Raw genomic sequence first — 27,775 nt, 5'->3', positions numbered from 1 at the left:
GCCGCCGTCCAGGCAGAGTCCCGAGTCCCCAGCCCAAATGCTGCTGCTGCCTCGCCAGAGTCCAAAGTCCCTGGGTCAGAATGGGCTATTCTGCCTGTTCTCAGTCCTAAGAAGGACAGGGGGTTTCTTCACCCCCGGCAAGGCCACATTTGGCCCCTGTTCCAAGAAGAGAAACTAGAAGAAGCTAGCCGCACCCACTTCACCCAAGCCTTTAAAGCCTGGCCCAGATGGAGCCACACAGTCTGAGTCATCGGTCACCAACTCAGATGGGGCCCCTCGGCAGCAGCCTCCAGAGTCCAGCCCACGGGGGCCCACTTTTCCCGAGCCTTACCCAGAAGCGGGCGCTGCTCTGCCCAAGCCAACCACCAGCTTAGCCCATTAAACCACACACTGCAGCCTGGTGAACAGAAGACCACACAAGGAACTAAGAACATGATGGCCAAATGGGGAACTGACATAAAGAAGGGAAAGGACTGGGACCAATCCTAATACACTCAGGTTTAATGTCACATCACAGTTTACATACTGTAGCATAAAAAGTGAGTGAAATTCTCGTGTTTTGAGCAGCAAGCAGCAATGAGGTAACAGTAGCCATTTAACCATATCTTATTTAGCAAAAACGTTTGTCCAAAGCAAAACATGTGGAAAAGTGATACATATTAATGGTGGTAACTAGGTATAAATATAAATAGATAATAAATATACATGAGAAGTAGAAGAGGTAACAAATTATTATTATTCTGGGGTGAATAGATGTTGTATGAAGTTTCCTTAGTAAGATGACAAAGAATCATAAGGGTTTTTTTGTATGATATCAAGGAGACTCTTCCAGGGAATGTTCCAGAAAAGTTACTTATAATTGATGATCCATCCATCCATTTTTTACACCTGCTTGTCATGGGGGTCGAAAGCCTATCCCAGAAGCTACGGGCAGAGAATAACTCAGGACGGGGCGCCAACCCTTCACATGGCCCACACGCTATTAACACAGCATTCACACCTATGGACAATTTGGCAACTCCACTTAACCTCGGCATGCTTCTGGGCTGCGGCAGGAAACCCCATATCAACATGCAAACTCCACATATTAACTGACATACTTGTTGTTTTCTTTCCCCAGAATTTTTTAGTTAGTAATGTAGAACAAACTTATTCTTGCCCATTCATACCCATGACAATTTTCACAGAGGAGCTGATAATTATACTACAGATACAATTATTATAGTGTTTTGTTAGCTTGTTTTGGCTTCTCCACTTCATACTGAGAAGTGTTTAGGTTTTGCAAAGTGATGAGAGAGAGGAATGTTTTTGAGGTTTTATATGAAGAAAATGACAACGGTTTAGCAGTAAATAAGAAGCAAACAGGACGATTGCTATGCGACCTTAAGACATCCGGGGCTTCGTCACACAGACCAAATCTGCCTGCGGGTTCTCTTGCTTATAGTTACTCATTAGGCGCTCGTTCGGGTGAAGCCTCGAACGCCCCAGAATCGTCTGCATACAAACATTAAACTTTTTAATTTCCATCCATCCATTTTCTATACTCGCATACAAATTTATATGTTATATGGTACGCTGGCACTGTTTCTGTTTGTATGAATGAAAATGACAACATTTTCAATATTGCATGTATTTGTTGTTATTTCTTGTTCCAGTATTTAATGGAAGGTGCCACAATAACAGGATTAATTATGTAAACTTCAAGGGATTAAAAAGCAGTGAATTTAGATATACTGTTAACATTAAAAGGCTGTGGAACTGCAAACGGGAATGTCTGTAACCTAATTATTCAAAGCCGCCACAGCCAGTGATTTAAACTATTAGTTAAGATGAAATAAACCTGTGATGTATATTATTTGGCGATGTTACTGTATTATAACTTACCTATACAGTTATTAAATTGTGTTGCCATGGGAACTGCACGTGTTGCTTTAATGTCGCGGCTTCCGTGACAGTGTTTTAATGGGTGTGGCACTATATGACAAGTGTCAGCTTAACCACATGTCTGCCAGAAACGCCATTGCTAGACCTATGATGGTAACACTCAAAACGCTATGAAGTTAGGATGAATGAAGTAATCTGACTTAAAGCGAGTAAGTATCAGCTGCATTTTTAAATGTAGTTAAAACAGGACAACTTACGTATTACACAATTAGAGTTCATTATTAATATTAATATTATTGTCGTTGTTATTACACTACACACACTACAGCATAAGACTGTTTTTGCACGCATAATTTATTTGCTCTAAATATGTCATAAGATATTTCAAGACTATTTGAAGATTAATCCTCTTAGTTGCTGGAGTTCTTCAGCAACCCTTATCACGTTTAAACGGTTTACTATAAACGCGAGTTGCCAACTTTGTCAACTTTGATCAGCCGGCTGGAGTGAGGTTTTCAATTCGAGACAAACTCTGCACACGCATTCTTGTGTAGGCTATGTGACAGTTTTATTACCTGCCCTGCATTTTCGATGTAGCTCATTTCAGGTTTATAATGGGATTTTACAGATTTGCGGTAAGATTTCTCGCGTGAGAGTCGCGCCAGATGCGTGAGAGCAGGCAGCCCCGTAACGGAAAGCGACAATAATAAAAACAGGAAAGTACGGTACTTTTTTAAGTAGCCTTAAACGTGGTTAGCGTTGTAGAACTTTTGTCAGGGGAATAATAATAGAAATATATATGGGAAATAATAATTCCCTTGCCGTCACTGTGTGACATTTTATCATAGTAAATATTAATGTAGGCCTATGAGAAAGTGTGTGATGAGTGAGTGATGAGCGGCGGCGGTATTGCATGCTGCATCATGGCGCTTCCTGAAACAAACCGCATTGGTCTCTAAACACGGAACATCTGCGCCGTTTGTTTCTTTTCCTTAGAAACGAACAGAAAACAAACCGTTTGCTAAGACACGGCTGCTGTAGTGCTGCGAAGGACCGTCTGATATGCAAGATCAGAGATTCACAGGCGGGCATGGTCACAGTGATAGGGAAGCCAGGCTCCTGCCTGCCCATGCTTGACTTATTTAGCCCTGAAATATTCCGCTTTTCATCCTTCCGAGAAGCATTTCAAAACATTTCCGGGCTGATTGTCTTCTGTTTTGTTTTTGATGGTAAATTTTAGTTTCACAAGGTACAGGAATACAATGTCATTATTGTTAAATGTAATGTAGTTGTATAAATTTAGTAGGCACACTTGCTTAGATTGCTCTCTTCACATTGTTAATTTTGTTTCTGTAACAACTCACCTATATCTTGGCTAATTCCAGCAAAAAAAGTTGTGAACAATTGCAGAAGGTGCTGTACTCAAGGTATTACTCAGGGTTAGTAGTTGCAGTGTGTATTAGGAAGCAACTTCACGTGGCCTCAAGCTTCTTGTCAAAGTCATTTATATATTACCCAGGGACTGAGTTTTAGTAGTTTATTGATTCAGAGTAATGAATGGAACCTGCATAGATTTTCAATTGACTATAGCCACATAGATATCATAGTATTAAGACCATATGTATTGAGAAAGTTAATGTTATATTACCTGGGTGACATGGTGGTTTAGTGTTTAGCATTGTAGCCCACTGGTAAACTCAGGGGGGAGCGGGGGGGACAAGTGCCTTGTGACTGAAGAAATGCTGCTTAGGTGCCCTTTTGGGTGGAAAAACGCCGCTTTTGGGTGCCCTTCACATGATTTTGCCCTCTTCATGTGAGGAGATGTGTCCTATAGAGCAAGAAAATAATTATGAAGTGTATTAATGAGTGCCCTTCTAATGGAAAGGGTGCAGTTATGAAGTGCCCTTCTAGTGGAGAGAATGTGATACAGTGCCCTATAAGGTGCCCTTACAATGGTCTTAGTAGCCCCTTCCAATGGCAGAAAATGGGATACGGTGTCCCACTATGAGATGCAGTTTCCTGTACATGCGATAAAAGTAAATGAATAATATACCGTCTAGGAGTTCCTCTTTATACCAAATTGCAATATCTAGGTTGCCTCTGTAGTCCACAAAGCATTAGCTTAACAATCTTAATCAGGGACTACTTCACCAAACATAGTGTACTGTACCATTCTATATGTGTTGGGGGGGCACATGTCATGCAATAGGTGCCCTTTTCATTTCTTCGTCCCTATTTCATCATATATTGCAGTGCTGTTTGTCCTGTATTGCAGTGCTGGTTGTCCTGTACTGCATTGCTGTTTGTCCTGTGCTGCACTGATGTTTGTCCTGTATTGCAGTGCTGTTTGTCCTGTACTGCATTGCTGTTTGTCCTGTGCTGCACTGATGTTTGTCCTGTATTGCAGTGCTGTTTGTCCTGTACTGCACTGCTGTTTATCCTGTACTGCACAGCTGTTTGTCCTGTACTGCACTGCTGTTTGTCCTGTGCTGCACTGATGTTTGTCCTGTGCTGCACTGATGTTTGTCCTGTATTGCAGTGCTGTTTGTCCTGTACTGCATTGCTGTTTGTCCTGTGCTGCACTGATGTTTGTCCTGTAATGCACTGCTGTTTGTCCTGTATTGCAGTGCTGTTTGTCCTGTACTGCACTGCTGTTTATCCTGTACTGCACAGCTGTTTGTCCTGTACTGCACTGCTGTTTGTCCTGTGCTGCACTGATGCTTGTCCTGTACTGCACCGCTGTTTGTCCTGTACTGCACTGCTGTTTGTCCTGTGCTGCACTGATGCTTGTCCTGTGCTGCACTGTTTGTCCTGTACTGCACCGCTGTTTGTCCTGTCCCCCGATACAATACCCTGAAACTGTTGCTTCCGACTGTGTTCCTTGAAACACATGTGACAGTGAAATCTAGAAATCTACTTTGCTCTCTGTGCTCCAGATCTTCTTATGAAGGTGTTTGATCTGGTTTTCATGATGTCACACTGATTTGTTCATTAGTGAGTGTGTGTGTGTGTGGGGGGGGCGGCGGTAGTGATTGTACCGTAGGGGATGAAGCTGATGACAATTATTCTCTTGAGATAGAGTCATTGAGGTATTAATCCAGTTTTGTGGTAATGTTTGAGATTGTTATTTTGTGGTGTTTAAAACTGCAAAAATATACATTTATTATATACTTAGTCTCCCCCACATTGGCTAATGCACTTTTTATTCTGCCCACCCCTCCTGGGGTGTGCTGCCTGGAGACCCCCTCCCCCCCCAAAAGATAAAAAATCAAATAAAGATATTCTGCCTGTGTTGTGCCTGCTGCCTGTGACGTCTCTCCAGCCTGCCCCCCGCTTTGAGACCCAAACCCTAAAACTTGGACAGTGTTAATTGGTATTTTGCCATCTTGTTCATGTGACTTTGTGTTCATTTTCTTTTTGGGGTTGTTAAGGAAAGTACCATCACTGTATCGCTGGCTGTCCTATCAAACTTTGATATCGACTTGACATTCCTGTCCTCATTGGCCATTAAAAGTGTGCGTCATTTAGTTTCAGTGCAATTTTCCTGATTGCACTCTTTGCCTTCATCTTACAGCATCAACTTTTGGAGAAGAAAAGGAGATGCTTACAGTCCAATCATGTCAAAAGTAAGTCTCAGCTCCTGAATTTCTTCTGCTTTCATTGGCTTGATAATGCTGATAGTAACGATATAGGTGTCACAGTTGATTCAAATATAAAAGACTTGATAATAATGGATCGAAAGATAAAATTTATGTTAAGACACCATGTTACTATAAGTTCAACAGATCATCTGAACTAAATCCGTAAGAAATCGCCAAGTATTTTTATTTATTTTGTATTATTTTTTTATCGTTGGAAATTATTATTATTCATGAATATTATTATTATTATTAGCTGACGTTATAGTTTGTTATAGTTTCCAATCCAGACTGTATTGGGCACATTAAAATGATCTATAGCAGCAAAAAACAATTGAAAGGCACTTTGTTTTGCAGCCTATCCCCATTATCACCTGGGGGTTGTGAGGACCACCTCTCCGTCAGCTCCCTAGCAGAATCTCCAAGCTCCTCTCGCCGTAGCACCCGCCTCCTCACCAATGGCTACTATGTCCTGTCAGACGACAGCATTCTGTCCGAGGATGAGGGAAACATCTCCCCCTCTGCCTCCCAAGCTAACATTTCCTACAAGGAGAACATGGTTCGGTGAGTGCTACCTTGGTTCGATACCAGACTTTGGACCGCGTTTCCCAGTGGCCTTCATTTCTCCCACACTTCCATCATGTCTAACAGATTCACTGGGCCAGGAAAGTTATGGGATGAATTTTGGAAATTATATTTGTCCTCTCTGCAAGTAATAGGGGACAAATTGAGCCAACAAATAAAATCGCTGTTTTGCTCCCTAGCTAAAGTGAACAAACTCACTCCTCACTCCCACACACAGCAGCCACTTATTTTAATACTAATTGCTCAATTTGACCCAAACTTCGGCCCTCCCCGGCAACATGAGCTTGTGTTGACAAGTTTTACCTGTTGCTCAATACACTATTATTTGCACTCCGCTTGAAGATGTTCTGGAGAAAGGTGTCTGCCAGCAAGATAACCTCCTGAGACCCTACGTCCTCATATAAGGACATCATTTTTGTTTAAAACTACTAATTGTTAAAAAAAAATAATGTTTGGTTTTTATGATTATGAGGTCCTACTAATTCTGAATTGCTAAGGGAAATAAAACATGCACAGCAAACAAAAGCCCGGGACTCAGGAGGATAAGAGTAAATATACATTTTATTCAGTGTTTTTTTTTCCATATCTCCACCTTCCATGGTGCTGACCCAGTACATCTTATATTTAATTTTAAAAAATAGATTTCCCACCTTAGGAGCAATAAAGTATATCTTATCGTACAGTTGTGCAATGAAAACAAATATTTTCTTATAACATTTTTTCCCCATCCATTTTTCATATCCATTCATGCAATGCAGCATTACAGTTAGAGCAAACTGCTCCTTCAGCAGGAAGTGCAGATGTATCAGATATCCCCAATTCACACATATCACATGTAGCCTGCAAACTCTGCTGTTGAAGGGGGCAGTTACAGGATGGTCTGTGTGCCATTTTGCACTCCTTATAGAGTGTTTAACAGACGCAAGAGGAGGTCGTTCAAGTCACTGGCCAGTGTGTTTCACATGAGCCAATCGCATGAGTCCTTGCTGGAGGGGAAGGTGCCTGATAGGATGCCTCAGGCCACGCTTACCCACACAACATGGATGAAGGGCACTGAAGAGGGGGATGGCGACTTGATTCGAGGTGGGTGAACAAGCATGTGTTCGTGTTATAAACCAGCGGTTCTCAAACTGTGGTGCATGCATCACCATGTGAGAAGGTTGGTCATTTTTTATAGTTTATTAATCCCCATGGGGAAATTCACAAGCATATATGAAGGTGAGAGCAAGCTTGGGGGTGTGGCAGTGAAGGGTCAGCCACATTGTGGTGCCTGAGGAGCTGGGGGTTATGGGTCTTGGCCAAGGGACCGTGGACCTGTGACTCTTCTGCTGAGGCTGGGCTTTAACCTGTTAACGTCTGACCACAAGCACAGAGGCTTAGCCTGCTAAGGCTTAGAGACACATACTGTCCCCAAATTATTATTCATGTTACTGTCATTTTTTCACCCATGTGGTATTTTGCTGCTTTGGTTAGATCCAAATTGGTATCCCGTCCAAAAAGTTTGAGAACCACTGTTATAAAACCACTATTTTTGGGTATTTTGTGCTTTTCCTATTTTTTATTACTTGTACTGTATGCTGTAAAGCGCTTTGAGATGATGTAATGTTGTGATAATGCGCTATACAAAAACAACTTACTCTACAAAGAGCAAGATGAGGGAGGTGTAAAGACAATTTCCCCACAGGGATCAACAATTATTTTTTTATTTTTGTTTTTTGTTGTTTTTGATGTGGATCTTTGTTGTCTGATATGAAATAAACTTACTTATTACTTTTAAGGCTGATAATTTTGCCTCAATATCATTTTTTCCATAGAAAGTTGGAAACAGTATGCTTAAGCGGGAATACCTTAAATAGATTTTTAAGTTTTTCCAAATGTTATTGGAATATATCTTGCATCACCTCAGTAACTGTAGAAAGGAGAGTGAGCCAGTGTCTATGTATTGTCCAGATCATGGTGCAATTCCAACACATCCAGAGAAAACTACTCCGCAGACTCACCAAATGGGGGGGCTGCATGATTTGCCCCTGGACAACGAGGCCTGCTTTTCTAAGGAGCAGTTCAGTCATTCCCTGGGCGGGATCCTGGACATCGCAGTTCAGTCGCCATTCACTGCTACGAAGCTCCGTCAAATGAAACTGCTGACAGGTGAAATGTCAGGCTAACAAACACAGCTTGCATGCTCATTCATTTTCTACTATACTGTAAGATTCAAAATATTTAAATTGTTTATCAAACTTGTATTATGAGTTCAGTGATTTTATTAAAGTATTCCCATAACAGTATGAACACCTCATGATATTTTATAATCCTTATTTAAAAATCCTCATCCAAAATATGAATTAGTAATGCTACATAAAGTAAATTTCCTTTGGTTTATAGGGAAGTAAATGCAGTTACAGTGTTGTAAAATTCTTCCTGCTTTTCAGGCTCTAAGACCCAGAAAGTTCTATTCTTCATCATCATTCTGTTAGTCTGTCTTCTTACAGCAGTGTTCTCATGGTAAGACCTGAAATCTCACATACTGTACTTAGTCTGGCTGATAACTAGCCAGTGATTTTATGATCTAACTGAGCTAAACTTGCCATCTGCAACAGCCTTAGCCGTGCCTCTGTTGGCTTATTATTATAAAGCTTCTACACATTTAAGTCACATGAAATAGTGCACTATGCGCCCTAATGTTGCATTGTGTTCACCAAGTGCTCCTGGAAATTAACTGGCATTTAATTTTGATACAGTTATTTTTCATTATATACGTCATTTACCTTACAGGTGGATCTTGGGGGGTCTGCTTTTGGCTTGTGTTACCTTTACCTTGATTTTGGCTTCCTATTGTAAGTTATTTCTCTTAAAATAGAACTAATGACCACAAAACGTTAAAGTTTTTTTTTTTCTAATTATCGATTTCAAATGATAATTTCTCACAGTGCTTACAAATACAACACTTCGGACCACAAGACTGCATGAAACAGCGGTGAGTGTTTCTTCTTCATGTTTTAATAATAATACCCCCTTAAAATAAAATTTTGCTTAACAATGATCTCATAGTACTCTTCTAATAAACATTTACTAATTAATTTCCACTGTTGCATTACAGGGAATCACCTCCAATCAGGAATAGCAGATTAAGGGGAAAAGGAAGACATATATAAACTAAATATGATCATGTATACACACTTAATGTCTGTCATACATTTTACAAAACATACATTTTATTATGCACATTCCGACAAGATTGCCAAATATTTTGATGTACAGTTTGTTTTGGAAAGTATGGGAACAATCAATTTTATCTAACGGCGCACATATAGTATTTAAGTAACTACTTTTTACATAGTGTTAAAGCTATAATTGATTGTGATGATATAGGGGGTTTTGTGACTCAGCTGGTACCTCTGGAGTGTAGGTTCTCCTCTCCTCACTCCTCCACGTGTTTCTCCTCTTGTCATATGGTTTTCCTCCCTGGCGTCCCATCTAGGGTGTAGCCCAGCCCCATGCCTCATGCTACCTGGGATAGGCTGCACCCCAACCCCCCCAACCCCCCTGTGGATATACACATTAGGCAAGGACTGAAATAGTGATCAAATTAATCAGTTGCTGTTTGTGCTGTTGAGTTTGTGTTTGTCACCAGCTAGTTGTCCCATGAGCATTGCAGCTGGTATATCATGTTCTCACTGAACATTCATGAAATGTTTCTTTTTCATAAATAAGAAAGCTGTTATGGGACTCACACAAAGGCACACATCTTGAAAGAATATAGAAGAGTTATTTTAAGTAATTGGTTAATCCCCTAGTAACTGAAAACTGTAGAAAACTTTCTATGCAGCAGTTTACCGGCAAAAATGAGCCGCTACGGGGCTAACTTTGTGTTAGCATTGACGCACACTTTTTAAATATATATTTGCCTTTTTTGTATCTTTGTGACCAATAATCAAGACACTTTAAAATAATTTATTAATGAATAAACTTCCTGGGTAGTTTGCATAATAAAGTTGTTCATTTGTATGAACCGTTTTTAACAACTTAAATACGTGGCACCATAACATTACTAAAAACAAACACAAAACCACTTTGGTAACTGCAATAAACATAAGCAAATATCTGCATCATGTTTTCAAAAGAGCCATATAATGTGTTGCATTCACATGTGGTATCATGTTTGTGTTGTATTAGAAGCCTCCCATGTTGTGATCAGTTTTTTTCATGTTATATTGGCAGTGCGATGACCTGTTGATGCGTAACACCCCAAATGTGTGGTGCAATATTGTCAATTGACAGTTAATTACATCCATATACCATATTTCCTCTTTGAGGCACACTGAGTGAAGGTTTTACATTGATTCATTTAGCCGACACTGTTGTCCAAAGAAAGACACAAGTGAGGAAAGCTTGGGGGGTAGCTAGTAACCTGGGGGGTCGCGGGCCTTGCTCAGGGTCGTGACAGCTAGATGTTTACTCTGCCAGCCATACAGCTCGAACCCACAACCTTCTGGACATGAATTCATAACAAATAATAATAATAATTAATAATGTCGATCAAGTAAATAAACTGGATCTGTCTGAATTCTGCCTAATTGCCAAGTTGTCTGAAATGATATTCCAAATACTGTCAAGATAAAAAAAACATTAGAAATTCATTTTGCTATCTACCAAGCTAAAATATGCAAATAAATTCTGCTGGCTGACTAATAAGAATATATCCTGGGCTAAAATGTCTCTGTTATTTCACCATCCAATGAGGCTATTGAACTCACACACGCTGCATAGATGCATTTTATGCTGCTTCAAGTCCTACTCGGAAGATCCGACTAGAGAGTTGGAAAATTGTAATTACAACATGACGCGTGTTCAAGTGATTAAGTCAGAGCAGAATGGAGGAGATAAGAAAGCAACTTTTTGATTTGCAGTATTTTTCATTGCTCCAATGCCAAAATGTATTTTGAGCATTAATTGAACTTTTCGTAATCCCTTGCTCAAACAGCAGGTAGTTGACAGGCTACATATATCAAATATTGAGACAAAAAACCCTCTTTTTTTTCACGGTACACTATTTAATAACAATCTCCTCGACATTCAAAACATTTCAGTTTTACAATGACACACTGAATAAAATTAATACTTTCAAAATAATTTGCCTTTCGCAGTAGAGCTATCTACTGACTGCTGTAATGACACGCCCCCAACTCGGGAATTCTGGGCTTAAAGAAAATCCCGAGTTTCCCACTAGTAAATACGACTTTCACGTGCTGTCATCTCGTATTTACGATTTTTCCGACCTAACCTGAAGGCAGCGATAGCCACCGACAGTGCTGCTGCCTAATGTTTGCCGGTGCATATATAAATCACTAATACACCAAGCATTTATAAATACTGTTGAAAATAAGTATTTCAGGCTTTGGAGTGGCTTAATGTGCTAGTTACAAACATCCTTTCAGTGGACACTGTCATCCGCTCAGCTTCTAACCTCAAGGGCAGAGTCTGATTAAATAACACCCATGGGGGTGCTTTAACAGCATTCGGACGCAAAAACCACAAGCTGCAGAGGGCCCCTTGTCAGGTCTCTGCCAGTTTGGGGAGGCCAATGTATTGTTTTTCCAATTTTCTGGCACAGCATTGTGGGAAATGTAGTTCTGTGTCTGTGATAGACAGCATATTGGTGGGCAGGCATGGCTAGCTTCAGGTGGCATGGTGGTGCCGTGGCCAGCACTACTGCCTCCCACCTGTAGGACCAGTGTTCATGTATCTGCTCAGGATCTACATGTGTGGAGTATGCATGGGCTCCCCATGCCATTATGGGGTTTCCCCCCACAGTCAAAAAACCATGCTGAGTTGAATTGCTGCCTTTCTTTGTAAAGAACTTTACCTAATTTGTGTCATTTGTCATAATACAAAATCATAAAATATATATTTTTTTAAAATGTGCATGCACTTTTGAAATGGGTTGGCACCCCATCCCGGGCTAATCTCTGTGTTGCACCCATGGCTTCTGTGATCAGGTATGGAAAATGGATGGATGGATGGTATGTTAATTTATCAAACTTGATAAACTGACATGAAAAAATGTGCAGTGCCACACAAATGCAATGCTTTGCCTAGCAGCTGTAAGCATTAGACAAACATCTCATTATGTTCAGGGAGTTCCTGCACAAACGAAAGAAGCCTCTTCTCATTAGTCTATATTTTCATTCAGTATTTTTAACAGAATATTGGAAAACACAGAAAGTAAATGTCAGGACTCTGTGGCCATGATCTGAAGGTTCCTGGATCTAATCCCATAATCAGCAGAGTGATATCATTGTTTGGGCCCTTGAGCAACTCCCAATAGCCATAGGGACTGTCTGACCCCTGCTCTCTGATCCTCACTTTTATGTTTTGAACAAAAGCATCTGCAAAATAAATGTAAACAAAAACATAAAACATCTAGCCCATTGTGACCTTCTATTGCAGGGCTCTTCACCTCGATTCCAAATCCAGGCCGTGTTTTCAGTTCTCCCAGGTAGTTGTTTAATAATTACTGATTCTGATTGGTCAGAGGCTTCACACCTGACTGACAGGTAAAGGAAGGCTGGAAAACCAGCAGTGCTCGGACCTCGAGGACCGTGAGTTGAATAACCCTGCTCTATTGTAAAAGCAGTTGTAAGATGGAACTTCTAGAATTTCAACCAATCACTATTATTAAAAGACCATCAATTGAAAATATGTTGATAATGAAAGGCAACAGTGCTTAAGAAACAAAAACAGTTTGAATTTCATCTTTGGCATGCCTTCCTTTAAAATTCCTGCATTTATAGTTTCTTGATGCTTCCAGAAGAGGGCACTGAAAGACACAGAATTTTCTTTCTGCAATCTGCTGGAAAAGCCTGAGCATAAAGGATACTGAGTCTTCATTTGCTAAAAAATAAATGTCTTCAGTAACTATCATCTCAAGTGACCATCTATAGTCTTATGAAAATGCCGGCACCTCTCAGGTTTTTTAGGCTTGGCTTCAAAGCTTCAGTAGTGCAGCTTCGGCAGTGCAAAGGAAGCAAAGCCTTAGCCTCAGCACACAACTGGAATACAGTGACACACGACTGCCATTTTGCTTTAGGGTTGAACGTGAATGCCCTGTTCTCTAAATCTTCATGTTGAAGCCGCAATTAAACAACATGAAAGTTGTATTAGGCTTTGATTAAAAACATACTGGAGATCAACAGCACATAACATATGGTTATGTGTGCTAAGTCCTGCCTCTGAATATGTTATTCGTTATTAAAACAGAGTAAAATATCAGTGTAAAATATGCAGCCATTACAGGGGACTCACAGCACTCCAGACATCTTCATGAATTTATCCTGAATGTAATTCCCTTCCAATCCTAAAGCCTGAGATCAAACAACACTGCTAGAAAAGAAAATTGAAGACAAAGCAGTAAGATCGTATCTCAGGGGTGTCTAGACCAGTGGTTCTCAACCTTTTTTGCACTACGACCCACTTTTTATCATGCCAGCTCAGTCGATATAGAACACTATATCAGGTATAGGTTTAAATTAATGCTATAATCAAGCACAGTGAACACTGCAATTTACGCCAATCAATGCCTATCACACAAATCTGATTGGATGTGCCAGTGAATTTTAAATTAAGTATCTGTGGTTTGACTTCTTGCATTGGTTGTGTTCACTTATTTTGTGCTAAGCAGTTGCAGACCCAAGACCCATTTATATAGGTTAATTATAGGATTGGGGCTGGGAAATCTGATCGTGGATCAGCATAGGAGCTTGTTGGTTTCAAAATGCTTACATTTCCAACTCGCAACCCTTTCAGAGCTTGGGTCGCGACCCATGGGTTGAGAATCACTGGTCTAGACCACTGACCCAGAAATGGTCCTCATCCTGAAACTCCATGTGCTGTAAACGGTCACCACAAATACAGATGATAGAAAACTAGGCAACATGTTTGTGCATCATAGGTCGCTGCAGTCTGGTGGTCAGATGAGTGATTTTATTTAATTACCCAGCAAATGCTAATAATACAAATGACAGTAATGTTTTTAATATTTACAAAAGTTTTGATTATCACCTGCAATTTGATTCCAGCTTGTCACTTTTTTTTTTAACTGGGATGTGCTCAGAACAGTACGCTTTTACAATGTATAAAAGAAAAAAATACATAAATAACCAACTGTTCCTTTACAAAAGAGGAAAAGGGCTTGGAGCTGCTTCAGCACCCTCGGCTTTCTTGACTGGTCTGCATATGATAGGAAACAAACACGGTGTAATGTTTCACACAGAAACCAGAAAGCCCACTTGATTCGATGAGATTCTCATAGGCTTCTCCCTGCTGTTTAGGCAACGCAGAAGGGCAGTAATTCTTTCCAGAAAGGCTGATATTGAGCTGGGTTTAACACTATCATTCAGGTTCTGAGACAGAGTAAGCACAAGACATTTTTTGCAGAAAGCTCTTGATATGAGCGCTACCTGTCTGGAGTATGGGTTATCAAGGATGAATATAATAACAGGAAGGTTTAGCTTTTAATTTTATCTTTTAATAAAATTATTTCACTGAACATGCCTCAATTCAGTCTTTGCAAGTTTCAGAGTTCATTGACTAATGTTATTCTTAAAAAAAATCTGTAATCTAAAAATTTGTTAATAACTGAAGAATAGACACAAGATGTAAACACGACAAACATGCATCAAATTTATCATCACATGCAAATAATACAGATACTCATTCTTGAAGGGGTGGTTCATTAGGTTTCTGTGCCTGTGATCGGAAGGTTTCTGGTTCAAATCCCAAGATTCAATTGCACATCACTTTGGATGAAAGAATTTTCCAAATAATGAAATCGTTCATTTAATTATTCATATAGGTGTTTGTTGTTGTACAGTGCCTGTTTTAATTTTTTCCGGTACTTTCTTTTCATATACTCTCAGGAAGAATTATCCTCTGTTTGGTGAATGATGGAGAATGATCCCACAGCTGGGAAAACGTTAAAATGTTAAGCCTGGGAACTTTGAGCCTAGTTGCCGGCAGCTACTTGCAGATTCCTAAAGGGACCTGGGCTATAGCTTTCTCCCCTCATGCATATTAATTTGAGCAGTAGCGCATTTCCATGTCATTTTCACTGAGCCAGCATAAATGCGCGTGACCAATGGGGAAATCCGGAGGTAGCTTTTGGAGGGAAAACTATGTGACCCTCAAGCTTCGGCAGAGTCGTGCATTTGAATAGTCAGCAGGCTCCGTGAATACCTCTTCACTTACCAACACTGTGCTCCTCTGTCATCTCCAAGGCTGAAAAATGACTTTACAGTCCTTTCCAACCTTGGTTCCCTAAACCAATTTGTTCCATTGATGTCCGTTGTTGGGCTGGTTTCCAAGACAGTCTACACTCTCTCTGTCTCCTACTCTGTTGAATATGCTATGGACTTGGCGTCAGTTCCTGGTGTTAAATGGACATAAAACAAGAAAACATATTAAAATAAGTCCAGGTGCCAGAGGACCCTCTTACTTACCCCTCATACTAATGTATAGCACTTTGTAAAATGATTTTGTTACACTATCAATTCTCCTACCATATTCGACTTGCTACATGTTGATCATTAATCTTTATTAAAATAAAGATTGTGCTATATATCTTAACTGCACTATGAGAATGAAACATGTATATCACATAATTATTATCATTATTATCACATTCAGCTCACTGAACTCATTCTTATAGCACCGTTTGTGATTTCTCATTTTGAGTTTTCCATCCATCCGATTGAAAACTGCGAAGTACATGAAGTTATTTGAAGAAGAGTTCAGTGAATGTAAATACTTTATGGGGAAAATACTATTGTCAATTTAAATCTTATCATTGACCAGAGAAACTTCAATGGGAAAAATAAACAAGGCAGGGTCAGGGTCACAGACAGCTTGGAGCCTTTCCCAGGATGCACAGGGAAAAGGCAGCGAAATTCCATGGATGGCATGCCAGTCCACCACAGGGCATTTCTCGAATTTTGTTTTTATTTTCTTCAGCATTATAAACCTGTCACAGAACATACTTATAAATAAGTGGTTCCCTATATTCCTGACACAAAATCTGGACAGAGTTAATAAAATTAGATTTTCCTTAACCCTGACTAAATGGCACACCCAGATCCGCATCCGCCCTCATTGGCAGGCAGGCATTCTGGCTGTCGGACCTCTTTTCTTCAGCTGGAGGGCATCCGCATATTTGGGACTGACAGGACTTCAGGCACGGACTGAGAGGGATCCAGCTGAGATGGTAAAGTAGGACTCAGGCACTGTGTTCCACTGGGTGACACAAAGGAGGGTGCTGAAGGACAAAGCAAGGTCAGGAGATATGCAGAAGGTATCCGAGAGGCAGAGCTGCACCAGAAACCAGAACGCAAGCCAAAAAGTCAAAACTAGGACCAATACAATGAATCAAAATCTCAGAACCAAACCAGAGAACCAAGAAATCAGGCAGCATCAGAAAGGTAAAGATCCAAACCAAGACGCCAGAAAGCCAAATCTAAATAGATGGAAGTAGACATCTAGACCAAGCAAAGAGGCATCAATCAGAAAGAGCTTTGAGTGCAGATGTGGGTGATTGTCCATTGAGCTCATCTGGAGGTGGGCGTGGCCACAATGAACAACCATGACAGTGACAAGTAAAACGGCAACTGAATTGTGGACCAGATATGATGATTCTAGTAAAGTATAGAGTATATAAGAGGTTTCATATTATTCCAGGGAAAATTAGCAAATCCCAGATGACATCATATCAGCGACGAGATGGAGAAACGTACCTGAGCAGGAAGAAAGATGGGCATGACTATTGAAGAAGGCAATCAAAGGCTTTACTCACAAATCAAGTCATGCAATTTTAAAATACATTTAATATGAATGTAGCGCATCACACTTCAGTTCCCATAACTCTTTCCTTATGTTTTCATTGATTAAAAATGAAAAATATGTCAAAATCTGCTTCAAATAAAGGCAAACTGGATTCACTTCGCTTCAAATGAGTACAACGTACTTTCTAAACAAACTCTCCTTTTCTACACCATTGTTCCTATCTGACAAACTCACGTTCTAGGTCTGCTTCAGAAAGGGTTAGTATATAAAATGCAGCTGTGGCCAGACACCTGGGTAGAGAACGAACAACTGAATCAGACTTAAGAGATCATTTTCAGCATCTTTTGAAATATGTTATTTTGTGGCTTTACACACACACGCGCGTATGTAATATGTGTATGTAATACGTTTCCTGAATGTCCGATGTACATAACGGTTAAGTTACCGTGGAAACCATGAACAGACAGACACTTGAATTTGGTTAGAATGCCGGCTTATGTATGAGTAAAAAGTCACACTGTAACAGAGAGGGCTGCGTGTGAAGTGCTGCCGTAATCAGGAGGCATGGACCGATGACGAGTGGCGTCATGCCATGTTCAGCGATGAATCTCGGTTCTGCATTACCACGGATGACCGTCGTGTGCGGGGTATCGAGGGCAAAGGACCAATCCTGCCAATGTTGTATAGAGACACACTGGCATTACTCCTGGCATCATGGTGTGGGGAGTCAGTATGACTTCGGGTTATCTCTGGTAGCGATTCAGTTTTTGCATTTTTAAAATTTATTTATTTACCTTTTAATAACTCATTTTTTTTTCTGTCTCTGCCTTTTTTATAGCCCTGAACCACTATTTTTTATGTTCCAAACTCCTAGAAAATAATTGCACAACGTAATAAAAAAAAAACACCATACATTAGGTGTACAGTACATTACTGCAGACAGCAATGTGACTTAACTTCCAGCTGGCTTCCAGTCATTTGCTTTGACTCAGACATCGACGACTACTACTGAGCACATGTAAATTTATGAGCATTTTCAAATAGTACTTAAGTTACAGTGCTTTTGGGAAACTTTCTGAAAATCTAAGATGATTTGTAAGAGGGGTTTTACGAACTACTTAGGCTTACAAAGCTTTTGGGAAACTTGGCCCCAGTGAGTAAATGTGCCGATCCCAATAGCCTTTGCGAACAGCGTGTGTTGTATTCTGTATGTTGTGGCTTTGGTGTTTGTTTTTATCCTTTAATGAAAGCATTGTAGATTATATGCTTGCAAAAAAGTACTTGAAATTTTATCAGGCTTTTGGAGATTGATTGATTGTTTATATATAAAACGCCAAAGCCTGTTTACATTTTTTATTTTAATTATACCAGAATTGATTGATATACATTCACAAGGCTCGGAGATGACCAATATTTTAATGAAAATAAGATTTTAATAAACATGCTGTTTCATTGAAAGTAATTGAACTGAAGTGCAGAAGCACACAGTACCGCCCCCCCCCCCCCAACCAAGTCTTTGAATCGAACATTTGTTTCATTTAAAAAAAAAAGGACAGTAGATCAGTTCCATAAATCGAACCAAAGAATCCTCATTCTTATTTATGTAACTTCTTTACTTCATAATGGAGTTCTATAATGAATTGACTACATGAATTATGTGTATAAGATAAATGTTCAATGTATGGGTGCCTCGTTAGCAGGACAAGGTTATCACATTATACCACAAACCCCAGTAAATCTCACTGTTTCCTTTCAACTCTGCACTACAGGCTTTGATAAATGAAGACGCATGGACTTCAGGCCATACTCAATGGGATACATTATCCAAAACTTTAAAAGATAACAGCTTCATGGATCATTGGCTGCAAGATTAAGGTATCTGCCCCTCATTTTTAAACAACTTTTCTTATTTTCCCATTTAGTTTCTGCACATTATGAATAACGAACAGCACATATTCACTATATAGCCAGATCTTTCTTGTCAGCAATGGTGAGGAAAGCAAGGCAGTGTTTTGAGGAAATTAACTCAAAGATTACATCCAAGTTGCTCCAGCTTATACTAAATGGATGACATTTCAGTTCACCCTTGACACAAATCTAAGTTTCCAGACCAGGTAAACTGTTTCCAGAACTTCTGCAAAAAAATTGTAAATGCAATTTTTTAAAGTGATGATGTCAAATGCAGTGTCATTCAGAAGCCAAGTGGCATCCTAGGCAAGCATCACTGCCGACGATTCCAATCAGAAGCAAAGTGAAATCAACCTGTTACATCAGCCATCAAAAGATGGTGCCCAAAGTCAGCCAGCTATGCTGCCCAATAGGTTGAGCCACACTGATCACATGTCATTTGATGGCAAGCAGTACAGGTACCTTATAGCTCAGAGTTTTGGGGCTTAAATTTGCTCCATTTTCCTATTGTCATGTCAAGGGCAAGGACAGATGGGAAGGCAGGTGTCAAGGGAAATCAAAGAGGCTTAAGTAAAGGAAATCACAACACTGACGGGGTAAATCAAACGGATGACGAGGGATCAAAACGGGGAGATTAAGATTAGGCAGGATCACAAGGCACAGGACATACTCAGGAGCACAAGCAGGTAGCAACATCAATGACCAGACTGGGGTTGCACAGGACTGGGAGGCACTCTTATACGTCACTGATGAGGAGCGAACAAGAGGCATCTGGTGTGATCCACACGAGGGCTGAAATGAGAGGTAAGATAAACGATTGAGAGGGAGAGAATGACGGGGCAGGAATGCAGGGCGTGACACCTATCTTGGACTAGGGACGATACAAAACACAATCAAAGATTATTAAGTGCAGCATTACTCAACATTTTTTAAGTTTTAAGGTTTAATAGAAAATGAGTAATTCAGGTAATGATAAAATATTCAAACAGGTAGCAATCATCTATTACTACAGTACTATGTAGTCTTGACATTTTGCCTGTTTTGCACTAAATGCATGTTTGTCTGTGCTCTTCGTACATGTACATAATTTCCCTCTGGTATCAAAAAATTTTATCTAACCTAATAATAATTTCATAATAATTATTTAAATAATCATTAGAACATAAGAAATTTACAAACGAGAGGAGGCCATTCAGCCCATCAAGCTCATTTGGGCAGAACTTAAATAATAGCTCAGAGTTGATAAAATCTGATCTAGCTCTGATTTAAAGGAACCCGTGGTTTTAGCTTGCACTTCTTTGAACAGGAAGACTATTCTATACTCCAACTACACGCTGTGTAAAGAAGTGCTTTCTCAAATTCATTTTAAAATGTCCTCCCGCTAATTTCCACTTATGGCCACGAGTTCTAGTATTTCAACTAATATTGAAATAGCCATTTGACTGAACAGCATCCAGACCTGTTAGAATCTTATACAGTATATCTTATATGGGGCAGGGCTAGCATTCATAAACAGTATAAAAACCTTAAACTGCAGTTCTGAAAAGATAAAGGATAAATGGAGAACAACAGGAATTGAGTCTATATTGGAATTCTATGGATGAACGTCTGTGAAGAAAAGACATTTTTAGGGTTTTTTTCTTTTCAATGCATGTAAAAATGACCATAATTTTGAACATTTAATTTTGAATTTAATTATATTCTCCAATTAAAATATTGAGGACTAATGGGAAGGAGCCTAATTATTGTTATCATTATTGTTGTCAGTTGTAGTCAAAATGGTAATGTTTATTATTTTTGATTGTAAACACCTTTTTTACTATGATGTGGCATTGATTCCAAGAGAAGGCATATTGTATAATAATGTAAAATCAATTAATTTGTGAATTTACTGACTCTCATTATTATCATAGAAAAGCATTTTTTAAAAAAACATTATTATAATTTTGCACTTCAATTTAAAACGTACATGGTTTTCCATTTTTACATATTTTTTTTTTTAAAAAGTGATAAAAACCTGTGATGACTGAAAGTAGGGGGTTGGGGGCCCCTAGAATAAAGTAATTGTTGGGACCCTGTATGCTGCTGTGGCAGAACTAGAAGGGCCCAGCTTAATAATGATAATTAACACTTCATTAATCCCCATGGGGAAATTGTCTTTATACTTCCCTCAACTTGCTCTTTGTGGAGTAAGCTGTCTGCAAAGGGCAGCCACCCATAGCAGCACCCAGGGAGCTGGGGGTTAAGGGCCTTGCTCAAGGACCCACAGACACGCTGAGGCTGGGTTTGACCAGCGACTTTGTGACTACAGGCATACAGGCTTAGCCCACTGAGCCACACACTGCCAATGGGTAAATCCACTCTTAGCTGTAGTGCAACCCTAACTTTGCATTAAAGAAGCAAGCCATGGTCACAATGGTCAAGGACAGCATTGTAATATTCATAAGACATATAGGTGTCCCAACTGTACTTTTTACTTGTAATGTGTATTTTTAGAACCATTCCTTTAATAGGTTCCAGTTACCTTTTATTGTGCGTCAGGTTTATTTGGGTCCTAACTACAGAGGATCAGTCATATTTTGCATTTCCACCTTTTTTTTACTGCTCTTTAACTTTGTTATATTTCATTCCCAAAAATCTTCCAGTAAACATATTGAAGAATAAAATGTGCAACTAATACTATCCAGCCATTGTTCGACGTGAGTCTATTGAAACACATCAGCTCCGTCACACTATTGAGCTGGGTAGGATTCCTTCTTGGGCGGCATATCGCACTTCATGTAGAGATGCCTGCAAAAGCACGGGCATCTCAAAGTATGTGTCTCAATAAATGCATAGGTAAACAAAAACAGACCTCATCATAATACAGAGTTAAACCTGTGAATTTGAATGCATAATGAAGTTTTATTGGCCCTTGTATTTTTGTGCTGATGTACCTCCATGGACCAAAGTCACCTTGTAAGTGGACAAATTGTACAACTTCAGATTTCTTCCATTTCTCACTTCCCTTGAGGCCGCAACAGGAGCTAATTGGAAATTAAGCTGTACATAGCTGAAAAGGGATATCAATGAATGCAGGCATTTGTAGTTTACTTTTCTTGCCAGAGAGCTCTGTGTTTCCCTCAGATGCAAAGTGTTCTGGCTGCGGCAGGCTGTTAACTTACTATTCCCTAACGTTATAGAAAACATATCTCTCCAAAAAGCTAATTTACTTTCTATTGTTATTGTTCGGATTCCAAGTAATGGGCACAATTGGTCTGTGCGCTGCCAAAATTGCCGTATTGTCTTCTCATTGTCAAATCAAACACAATACATACTGTATCCCCAGTGACGGAAGATGAAGTCTTTCTGTATTAGTCTTCCTTAATCATTTCAAGGTTTTTCTACAGTGGAATTATGTAAAATTTATTTTATGCTTATATTAAACACCTGTTCATGAGAAATTGTTGCATTGAGCCAACAATAAATCCCACTATATCTCCAATTATTTGGGTTAACCTGATATCCTGCATAATTTTATGCATCCACTTTTTGTATTGTTTTTACATCCTGCCATTTTTTTTTAGAATGTTGCACTTATATTTACCAGTTTCTACTGGTTAAGGTGAAGGATTTCTGTCAGGATCAATTCCTTCCCTGTCCTGATTCTCATCTTGACTTGGCCAGTAGGTGTCGCTAGCTATCCCATTCCTAGTGTTTGAGTCCTGAGTGTTTAATGATGATGACTCTCACCTGTACCTTGTTCTTCCCAGCCCCAGTGTTTAGTAAACTGTTATGTCCTTCACCTGACCCTTGTGTAGGGCTTGTTATAGGTGCATATATGTGCTTGCCCTTGTCGGCCATTGTGGATGTCAGTATTGTGGTGTTTTCCTCCCTTTGTGGTCTTTATTTGTGTTTCTCCCTTCCTGCCTGCCCTCCGTTTCGATCTCTCATGCTCCTCTTGTTTCTAGTTGCCTGTGTTAATAAATTCCCTTTCATTTCAACAAAGCAGCACATGGATTGTCACTCCTTCCCTATGTTCATGTGTGACAATTTCATATATTTATATATATATATATATATAAACGCTACAGCAAGGCAGGTGTCTTACAGACACTGAATCGTTTTAGGACTTACAACCTTATGGAGTCACTCATCGAAATGAGCTCATTATCATAATGACTTTAATTATAAGCTCTGAGATCTGAGTGCAGAGCAAGCTAGCGCAATTACTCAAAAAAGAGGAATGGCAGGCGCTGAAACACAATCCAAGAATCAGGGCCAAAATGCAAGGAGAGTATAAAAACCCAGTGCAGAGCAAGATGAGAAGTCAAATCATAGTGAGAGAAGACCCAATACCTCACAGAGCTTTTACTTAAAGGAGGTCCTTATTTTCCCCTAATTAGGGGTGAGATTGGGGGTGGTCTGGATGGATGTGGCTGCAGGGAGTGTTGACTGAGGTCAGGAGTATGTTTGCCTCTGAATTAATGGTTGGTAACCAAGTCAAAAGTGCCCCAGTGTAAGGCTATAGGTTAACCACATTCCTGTTGTGTATAAAGGATAACCTGCAAAATAAACACAATATTAAAAAACTATACTCTCACACAACAGTTAGCTATACTGTAATGTACTCCACAATGACTGAGTAAAATAAACAAAAAAGATAAATCCTTTATTTACCATTTGTACAGGTATATTGGAATTCGTCTCTTAGCCTACCCCATCTTGCTCTCAATAGCTTGGGGGGGGGTCACAGTGCAAAGTCAGCCAGCATGTGGTGCCCTTGTAACTGGGAGTTAAGGGTCTTGCTCAAGGGCCCATGGAGTTTTTTGTGACTGTATTGCTAAGGCCGGGGTTTGAGCGGGCAATCGTCCAATCACAGGCTCGGGCACTCACCACCCTCACCCCCACCCCCAAAAAAGTGCAAAAGCTGCAGTGCAAAAATGAACATTAAATTACAATAACATTTTATCACATATTGATTCGGAAGAAGTAATTATAGAGTCTGTAGATTCTAAATCTATTGCAGAAGAGTTGCGTCAGATAATGAAGTAATTTGCGAAAGGTTATTGAAAACCTGTAAGTAGGGAAAGAGGCGGTTGTTACTCTTCTGTAAAGAGACTGGAACACAGAAGCCCAATGCAAAATAGGGTTTAAAAGAGCATGTTGTGAACAAACTATAACTCACAATAGCTGAATGGACGTTTCTATCATTGACTGCTATGCCCCCTAGTGGAACTGCAGCATCTACACAGGAGGAGGTGATTGTTGGTACAATCGGGAAAACTGCAGATTCTCCTGTCAGAACTGGTCATGACAGGAACAACTGCAAGATGTAACACTGACGACAGGCTATTCTGAGCTAATGGTGAGATGAAAGCATTTCATTAGAAGCTGAATTCTCCACTTCCAGCCTGAAGGAAACAGAGCAGTTTTTTCCCAGTTTGATATAGAAAATAGAAACAGTTTTATCTGTATACCTTGAATCTAAAAAGATCTTGAATGGTCTATGACAGCGTGTGGGTCTTGAGATCACATATATGAAAGGGAACATTGATGGTCGCTACAGTCTTGAACTGGATTATCTATTATGGAAAATGCATGGATGGATGGACGGACATGAATGGAAGATGTTGCTTATCCAAAGCAATTGAGCATGATGACTGAGCTTTTACAATGTACAAATGTAAGGAAGAATGTGCTGCTGCTCATTACGCTGGACAAAACAGCCAATCAGAGGAGGGGGGGGGGGGGGGGAATCAGGGAGCATGCAAATCTACAGCTTATAGAATGTGCAGCCTGCAGTTTCTGGGAAGGATGCACCGCCTATGAGGCAGAAAGTTAATAAAATCCAGGATCAGATGAAGTTTGTGTACTACTCATGCAGCATCACCTAAGGTTTTGCAATAAAGCTAATTAATTTAATATTTGCTACATACAGTTTTTGACCATTTTTAAATCGTTATAAGCTGCATCGTACCTTATGCTGCCTACATTAGGATCCACTGTTCTAAGTTTTTGGAAGACAGACGGACGGATGGAAAATATTCTGTTACAACTGTTATATTTCAGGTCATGTGTTGCTTTTTGAAAAGTAATACCTTTAAGGTCTGAAAAAGGACCTGGGAAAATGGAAAAGATTCCTAACTTATAAAATCCCACCAAAGCCAGAGGCACAATAAAGATAAAGTGTGCAAGAATCAAACGCTACCATCATGTATTCCTTGTCTATGCTCCCAAAGTGATTATGTAGCTGACTGATTAACTGTCAAAGTACTACCTTGGTGGAAAAATAAAACTTATAAAACTTATAAATGAGTCACTCTCTTCAGTTATGGTCTCTTTGTTTATGGCAAATGCCCGCTCTTTCATCGGAGCAGTGCATTTGTTAAAATTGTTTTGTCTCTGTGCCCAGATCCCATGCTCTGCACAGGGGTGCAGAGGAAAACACATAATGATTAACATTGTTGTAGCAAAGACAACGTTGTTTCAAGGATGGTTGGTCCTAGTTTGTCCTAGTTTTTCAGTTGGGTTTTCCACATTATTAGTAAGTGTCCATTCGTGGGTTCATTAAAAAAAAAACCTGACCTATTTTTAACCTTTTAAGTCGTAGTGATTTCTTTGTTTTCTTAATTGTCTTTCAGTTCTGATCGGACAGCATCTTCTTCGTCGCAAACGTCGACCTCTAATGGCTGCTTTATTCATTTTTAACTCTTACAGATTATCTCTGAAAAATTAAAAATATGTACCTCAGTGTACAATGAAAATGAACATATTCCACAGCATTAATGCTTAAGTGACTGCTCATCAATTTAAACATATTTATATCTGATAAACTTCAGTCGCTTTACACCAAAACACCCCCCAAACACCCTTCTTTTAATAACCACGTTGTTTTAACAAATAACTAATGTCAACATATTGTTACTTAACTAATACTACATATGCCTTATTCATCAAAACCTAGCTGCCCATAGATGATCAATGAGATAGAAACACTAATTATTTAGCAGACACTCATATTCAAAGTACCATACAATTGAAAATGCAGGGTCAGCCAGTTGCTGGAGCAATTGAGGGATTAAGGGCCTTGATCAAGTGTACAGTAGGGACATAATCTTACCAACACTGCTATTTGAACCAGAAACCTTTTGATTTCAAACAGATCATCCTAACTAACTGAGCCACACAAGTTCAACGAATTATATATATAATAATAAATTAGATATATACTGTATGTAAGCCATAAAAACCACCAGATGACAATTCCAGTGATGTGGGCCATTCTAAAGACTTCATAAAATGGCTTCCACAACTGACCTGGATGATGTTATATATAACATATTGTATGTGTGTGTGCGTGTGTGCGTGCGTGTGCGTGTTTGTCATCACTATGCAGTGCTGTCTCAGCTTGGGGGGCGATCTGTCTTTGGGGAGATAACTTCCAGTTTGTCACCCCTGCAATGTGTCTGAAAAAGAGCTGTACAATATTTTTAGTGTTACTGTATTCACAAGACAAAGTGTGATAAAACCATATGTATTCCCCAAAGGCTGAGGAATATATTTATTACTATAGTCAGATACAGTGAGGGCTTGACGGCAACAGACAAAATGAGGTTCATGGGATTCACTGATTTGACTCATATTTCTCAGATATTTCTTGTGTAAAACTACAGAAGACAGGGCTTTCTTTGAAGATGTCTCGCTTTATCTCCACTGCAGGTATTTCAGGACGTCTCGGAATCAGAAGCAGAGAAAGAGCCTCTTGTGCTGAGCTCTCCTGTAGAGCTTTATCTCACACATGCTCATTCGCTCACAGCTTCTCCTCATCATTTGCTCCCCCCTGGATTCCTGCTGCTGCTCTGAGAAATGATAGTAATTCTTAGGAAATGGTAATACTGACAGAGATGGTTGTGGTTCCTTTTTGTATCCTTGCATGATTGTCTTATTTTTGTTTTTGCAGTTTTTGAGGGGTGGGGGTAACTGCTGTATGTTTTTTTTGGCTAGTTAGAGGTGCAAGTTTGCCATCAGTTGTTTATTGCCACAGGCCACTAGGATTGGCATGCAAAGCATCGTGAGTAAATCTTCCAGCGAGGTCCTGCTGCTGCACTACATTTCAGCAGGATAGTTCCATCAAATTTCTCCAGTAATATATGCAACTGCATAAAATGACAACTAAATAAAATATAAATGAAAAATGTAAGCTTTGTGAGGCCAACAGCAACACAGAAAAAACTGACGTGTGAATTTCAGCTACAGTCATGATTTAACCACTGAGATGAGACTTACTCCAGAGCACAACTGGAGTAATAATAATAATAAAAATGGAGAAGCTCGTTTTTACAATGCAACACAATACATCCATCCTATTTTCAGATTTTAAATATATTAGCAGTATTTCTTACTACATTTCTGTTTAAATGTAATCTGTTTAATATAATTAATTAAGCTATATATACAGATAAAGGTCTGGACACACCTACCCACAGAACGGTTTATTTCTACTAATCTCTACAATTTAGAATAATTAAAAAGATACCAAACGAATAAAATAGCATATAGGGAACTATACATTGACCAAAAAGGTATTAAACAAAAAAAGAATTAATTTGTTGGTGGAGGGGGGCAGCTCTGTGGGTGGGGTCAGCAGAGTGGTGCCACCATTGGGCCCTTAAGCAGGGCCCTTAACCCCAGTTGCTCCAGAGACTGGCTGACCCTGATTTCTCCTCTGTGCCTGTTCCATGATGTGGCCTCCTGGGATGCTCTTCCAGCTGTCCTGAAGGAGGTCCCACATATACTGTCCACTGATGGGCCACTTTTCCTTCACTCTCTGGTAGAGGTCTGCGCGGGACTGTTTTTTTAGTCCCGCTCCTGCCCGCTCCTGCGAGGTTTTATTCCGCACCCACCCGCTCCCGCTATATATTCACTCTTTATTCACCCGCTGCCCGCTT

At 39.7% G+C, this 27,775-nt stretch overlaps 1 protein-coding gene across 5 annotated transcripts; it reads left to right on the top strand.

The window, feature by feature from the left end:
• Positions 1 to 1,972: 1,972 nt before the first annotated feature.
• LOC111841549 (transmembrane protein 71-like) lies at positions 1,973 to 26,996 on the top strand. 5 transcript variants are annotated; one of them, XR_011990265.1, is made up of 11 exons: positions 1,973 to 2,093; positions 5,459 to 5,510; positions 5,880 to 6,086; positions 7,015 to 7,190; positions 8,058 to 8,255; positions 8,537 to 8,609; positions 8,880 to 8,941; positions 9,035 to 9,081; positions 18,707 to 18,812; positions 19,567 to 19,649; positions 26,547 to 26,996. XR_011990265.1 is itself a non-coding variant. In XM_023807372.2 (10 exons), exons 2-9 carry the CDS (start codon positions 5,485 to 5,487, stop codon positions 18,809 to 18,811), a joined length of 894 nt encoding a protein of 297 aa, XP_023663140.2. In that variant the 5' UTR covers positions 1,973 to 2,093; positions 5,459 to 5,484; the 3' UTR covers position 18,812; positions 26,547 to 26,995. The 5 variants fall into 5 exon arrangements, 4 of the variants coding, with proteins under 4 accessions (XP_023663140.2, XP_072567795.1, XP_023663141.2 ...); XM_023807372.2 differs by lacking the exon at positions 19,567 to 19,649 and having other exon boundaries at positions 26,547 to 26,995; XM_072711694.1 differs by lacking the exon at positions 26,547 to 26,996 and having other exon boundaries at positions 19,567 to 19,720.
• The last annotated feature ends 779 nt before the right edge of the window (positions 26,997 to 27,775 follow it).

The sequence above is a fragment of the Paramormyrops kingsleyae genome, chromosome 1 (assembly GCF_048594095.1).
Source record: "Paramormyrops kingsleyae isolate MSU_618 chromosome 1, PKINGS_0.4, whole genome shotgun sequence".
NCBI lineage: Eukaryota > Metazoa > Chordata > Actinopteri > Osteoglossiformes > Mormyridae > Paramormyrops > Paramormyrops kingsleyae.
This window is presented reverse-complemented; position numbering and strand designations above follow the sequence as displayed.